The sequence below is a fragment of the Apium graveolens genome, chromosome 9 (assembly GCF_009905375.1).
Source record: "Apium graveolens cultivar Ventura chromosome 9, ASM990537v1, whole genome shotgun sequence".
Classification (NCBI taxonomy): domain Eukaryota; kingdom Viridiplantae; phylum Streptophyta; class Magnoliopsida; order Apiales; family Apiaceae; genus Apium; species Apium graveolens.
This window is the reverse complement of record NC_133655.1, coordinates 2,911,886-2,917,907: the sequence shown is the minus strand read 5'-3', so window position 1 is coordinate 2,917,907 and position 6,022 is coordinate 2,911,886. Positions and strand designations below refer to the sequence as shown.

The following is a 6,022-nucleotide window of genomic DNA, read 5'->3' as shown; positions in this document are numbered from 1 at the left end:
GGAGATGCTGTTAGTAATAATCCTAACCCGTTAGATTAACTTGTATATGTAGAAAATCTATTACGTGTAGAATCAGAATTGTACCTAAAAATTTCATAACAGCACCTGTTCAATTTTCTTTCAACTACATATTTAATAGATGCAATTTAATAACATTTATTATTAAACATTATCATCAGGTTCAATTCCAAGTTCCAATTTAATGTTTGATATTAATATTACAATTTTGATATAATTAATTTCAAACGAGTTATAAGATTAATAAATTATCTACAAATATTAATTTAATATTTTTGTTGGGCCCGTGCTTAGCTGGGGGTTGTCAACTAGTACACAATGTTACATAAGCTGAACGTAGAAAGATTTCAAAGATGAAGTTGATTACAGCCAGAAAAGCTACAGCAACAAGGTAATTCTATAACTGAACCACATGGTTCCATGTATTACTACAGCTTGAAGAATAAGCATATAAAGCTTAATTTATTGAATCATAGACGAGTATCAGCAAACCACCTATCCACCATAGCCAAGCATTCTTCCGGCTTGAACTCGGGAGCTGCATGACCTGCACCCTGGTTTTCGGAAACATAAGGGAAAGGTATTAATTCAAATCCAAGTTAATTTATTCATATTCTAGTGTACGTAAGATTTGTTAAAAACTATACGATCATGTTCGGGTCTTTTTCTACTACCTTAAGGTTTTAGTGCCACCGGTTACTTAACATGATATCAGAACTCGAAAGATTTGTTGTTGATATTGATACTGGTATTGATTGTATTTATCGTGATCAATCGTAACGAAAAGTATCATACGAATGAGGGGTCTCGGCTACCTTTAGATTTTAGTATGAATGATTACTTAACAAGATTCTAATGACAATTACCTTCACCGTTGCGAATGTCAAAGAGTAATCATCATGGAAAAATGATTCAGTGTAACTGCATATGCAAAATCACAGTTGAGATAACAGCTTTTATGGGGATAATTGCAGATTTACAGAGATAATTTATATGAACTAGACATACCCTGCCACTTGACTTTTAACAAACCACGGCTTCCAAGTTCTGTCAACTGTTAGTCCAAGTGTGTGGATCCATCTTCTTGTTCCAATGTATGGGAAAACCATGTCATGATCGCCGCTGGTTTCCAAGAAAAACAAAATTAATTGCATTTGCGTCGCTAAAACTTGCGACAGAATAAGAAATTGCGACGTAATAAGAACTGATGGCAGAAGCATTTGCGACAGATTCTTTGGTTGCGAGGTAGATCAACCGCGACAGATTTTTCGTATTTATTCTGTCGCAATTACCATGTTCCCTTGTAGTGGTGCATTTTAGCAGAATGACTGATTATTGTAGTATTATTTTTCTTTAATGGAAATGAAGCATTTACCTGTATATGAGAGCTCGACAGTTCTTTTTGGTCAGGTTGCGATGATAAACAACACTGCTAGGAATGTTGTATTTGTAGGTATCCGTGTCGTTTCGACCAAGATAATAATGATCGGTGTTGCATTTCGACCATTCTGTTGTGCCCTGTTATTCTCAGCTAAGTTAGTAAAAAGCTACACATTATTCGTAAACAAGAGTGTCGCATTAGAGCAGTATGTATACCTCTCGCACGTGAAGAGCTTTCTGCACATCTTCGTCTGTGGCCCAAGAAATAGCTAGCTCATAATTATCCACCTTCAAATATAGCAATCAATTGAAAATAAGTAAACTTTTTGAATTTCTAATCGGAAACAATCATCGTATGGCTCGAGAACACCAATATATGGATCAGTATTGGCTTCCCTAGGGGAGGTCATGAATTTGAACCTGGGGGTGTGCGTGGGTTGTAACTATTAAAAAAACGAGAATAAGTTTCATATGTGTGTCTGAGTGCGTATTACCCGACACCATGTATCTGAACCTTGTAGTTGAGCCAACAGGCGACCGGTTACAGGACTCCTCTTGAAAGAGTTCTTGTTCCATTGTAGCATGGTTGTCGTGTCATCACAGTTGGGCTCCAATATTTGATGCTCGTTTAAGTCCTTAAGACACTGTATTTATATACCAGAAAAAACCGTGATTAGAGTGAAAATGCCACAATACGAATCTATGGTAGCATTTTAATCTTTTCATTTGGCAGTAACACAAAACAATCTACATAGTGAAAGCCAAGTACATATGATACCTCATCTACTTCTGCTAGAGATCTTTTACACAATCCATTTGCGGGATTCACATTTACGTAATCACCATTGCAGTTTTTCTTCGTTGACTGCAAATTTCAATATTAATACAAGAGTTCATCAGATAGAAGTGTGAAGTAATGTGCAAATTGATCATATATAATTTGATTATTTAATCAAACTTTCAAGTGCAAATAGTTTGTCTTTCAGTCCAAGTTACCTCAAAGAGTTCATCAGATAGAAGTGCAAAGTTATGAGCATATTCGATTTTCGAATTGAAGTCAATAAACCTATCCGTTAGAGGATTGCCGATCATGTATCCCTGCAACCAATTAATAATATATCGATATTTGTTGAAGCATTATTATCAAGGATAAAATATATGCATTAACAATGAACTTCTGCAGACTTCTACAGGTGGGTGTTTTACTCACTTTAATATTTAACTTGGGAACATTTCCAGCTTCATTGCCTACAAAAGAATTTGGAATTAAAATAGAATTCAATGCATTGTTAAAACTGGAATACAGATACATATTTAAAATTACAAGTCATAGTAAAAATCTTATTTACCGTTAAATATATCTTGGACGATGATTGGAACCGTGATGCCAGAATATGAAAGACCAGAAACATAGAGTGGGTTGTTCAAAAATTTAGGATGATTCGTAAGCCACTGCATCATCAAAAAATAAGTTTAAATTAATCACGTCGATATGAATTACAGGTCAACCACAGTAACTGTCAAAATTATGTAGATCGGTCCAAAAACTGGTGGTACTTGGCCCTTTTTTTAGTGATTATCGAAGACTGCAGCAGACAAGGACACAGTATACATAACTAGTAGTAGTTACCTTTTTAAGAAAGCCATAGATAGATGCAGAGGCTAAGGTATCACTGGTTTTGTAACCATCCTTAGTTTTCGCATATGAAAATCCAGATCCAGATGCATCAACAAATATGACGCTGGCCACCTGCAAAGAACGTATGTGTTAAGCAAGTCTATATCTACCCCATATTTAAAATATAATAAGCATACTAATTATATATTACCTTCGTCCATGAGTATGGATTATCCAACAGTTTTGGTATCTTCCCGTATGTGTTGTCGTAGTCAAATCTCAAAGGCCCTATATCAAAACACAGACTCAGAAATCAGTTTAGCACTTCACTTGGTTACATTTGTCGATGTGTTACAAAAGTCAATATCAAGTTTTTACCAAGTTGATTAAAGAAGGATCGGATTGCAGAACAGCCAGGACCGCCTGTGATCCATATCAAGAGTGGATCATCGATCGGATTACGTTCAGACTCCACAAAGTAGTAAAACAACTGCAGATCATCTTCCTCTCCGAGTCCCACGTATCTGTTAAAAATACATGATTAATTTTCATAAATTTTTAGACGGCGTATACATAATAACTATGGTTTACTAAGTGCATATGTGCGCACTCTTATACTGTTTACATACCCCGTTTCGAGTTTAAATGGCAATTTGCCAGAAAACCCTGGAAGAGAAGTGATAAATGACTGTGAAAATGAAAGTTGGAAAAGGTTTATTTGGAGAACAAAGAGAATCAAAATAACTGAGAGTGCTATCTTAGTATGTTTTGTCATGGCTCTATAAGGACTTCTTGGATCATAAAAAACAGAATACGAGATATATATAGTATTTCTTTGAGGAACGGACAACCTCACCTTTGACCTGGAGCATTAGAGCACAGGAGAGAAAGGTACTAAACTTACTTACCAGTCTCACCTTAAATGTTTGGTAGAAACAAACTAGATTTTAATTAGTTATTAGTTGTTATTAAAAAAATGGATTTAAAAGAAGTATAAAGTTAGGTTCAAGTAAATTACCCTTTTTATGATTATGTTAGTTGATAATTGCGTACTAATCACCGACCGAATTTTTAAAAATCATATTACTATAAGTGCTATGTCTAAATTTATAATTTTTACTCATAAAATTCATGAATCCAAACTATTAAGTGATGAGAAGGATTGTCCAAGACCACTAAACACAAATGTGAGTACATCACCGAAATGTTTATATAGATCTAAGCATAAACATGTGGAACATGTATGTTTTTATAATTTTTTTTAATATATTATAAGCATGTTGAACATTCGTATGCAACAAACTCAAAATTTTAATTGTCTTAATCACATATAAGAAACATGTGTATATTTCAAACAAAATATTAGTAGGCATAAGTTACACCAATATTTTAACAACTATTCCACACTAATATGTCTTGTAATTTTTTTTAATATATAATATGCATGTTAAACATTCTTATTCAATAAACTCAAAACTTTAATTGCAATGATCACGTATAAGAAACATGTGTATAGTTCAAACAAAATATGAGTAAGCATAAGTTGAAGAGTATTTTAACCACTATTTCATGCTCATATGTATTTTGAGGCATCCGGTTTTAAAAGTGGGATAGTCGGTGCATTTTCTCATTATACATGACCTTTATTATCTAAATATATTATTTATTAAAGTATGGTTGATTATTTAAAAAATTACGATTACAATATAATTCTAATAATCATATTAGTTTATTGAAAAAAATTTAGAACTATATAAAATATACGAATCTACAGGTGAAAACAAATCGGGAATTAAAGTTATTGTTAATTTTATTTTATATTTACAATTATTTTAAAAAAAGTAAAAATAATGTAATATACATATGATAAATACATTAGTTTCATTAGAACTATAATCAAAAAAATTTAATAATATAATTTCAACAATTTTATTATTTTATCAAAAAATACTATAGAGTTATATAGAGTCATATCAAAAATATGATTATCGAGCTGAAATAAAAATAGGAATAATTACAATACGATTTCAACAATTTATTTAGTATTTCATTCAAAATAAAATAATATAGAGTTTTATAAGAAATAAGATGATTGTTGAATGATCGGAGTGAAACCAATATATAGGTTGAACAAAAATAAGGTGATATAAAATTTGGGATCATTTAAAAAAAGGGTTTTGCTTATTAATAAATGTATGATATTTGTGTTATAATTATAATAGGAAGATTATATCTATTATATGATTACAAAATTTTTATTATTTTATTAAAATATACTATTGAGTTATATGAGAAATAAGATTACTGAGTTGAAATCAATATGAGAATTGTAATTAAAAAACGGGTAAAATAATACATATAATATTATAAATCATATAGACGTAAAAGAAGAATTAAAATCATACATTCACAATTATAATGAAATTTAAAAAGGGTGAAACCAAAAATTGATGAAACTAAAAAGAGGTGAAACCAAAGTACCATAAAAGGGTGTTTCACTTATTAATAATGGTTATTGATTATAATAAATAAAAAGATTATAATTATAATAGGAATTTTAATTTTTTTTATTCCAATACAATATACTATTAAGTCATTTGAGAAATAGTATTAATAGTGATACTTAAAACTTAAGAAGTACAATTATAATAGAATTCTACAAATTATACTAAATTAAAATGGAAAAAATAATATATTTTAAATAGAATTTTGTTAGAGTATTTATATTTATATATAGAATATAGAATCAAGATGGTCTTATAATTAAAATAGAATTCTAATTATTATATTAAAAAATGTAATTGATTCAAAAAGGTTAATATATATATATATATATATATATATATATAATACATTGAATTAACAATAGAGAATGGAATACAAAAATTAAAGCCAAACCGTGAAACAAAAATAAAACCAAAATTAATAGAATAGACATGTAAAATTATAAGATAAAAAGAATAAAATCGAATTTAGTAAAATCAAAAGATATATAAGATAACAAAA

At 30.3% G+C, this 6,022-nt stretch overlaps 1 protein-coding gene across 1 annotated transcript; it reads right to left on the bottom strand.

The window, feature by feature from the left end:
- Nucleotides 1-341: 341 nt before the first annotated feature.
- LOC141682740 (serine carboxypeptidase-like 7) lies at nt 342-3,797 on the bottom strand. The gene is made up of 14 exons (XM_074487436.1): nt 3,646-3,797; nt 3,395-3,540; nt 3,228-3,304; nt 3,029-3,148; nt 2,748-2,850; nt 2,609-2,646; nt 2,395-2,496; nt 2,177-2,263; nt 1,893-2,042; nt 1,615-1,686; nt 1,394-1,536; nt 1,027-1,140; nt 885-939; nt 342-572 (listed from the first exon to the last, which is right to left on the bottom strand). The coding sequence occupies exons 1-14, from the start codon at nt 3,789-3,791 to the stop codon at nt 489-491; spliced, it is 1,437 nt and encodes a 478-aa protein (XP_074343537.1). The 5' UTR covers nt 3,792-3,797; the 3' UTR covers nt 342-488.
- Between the last annotated feature and the right edge of the window lie 2,225 nt (nt 3,798-6,022).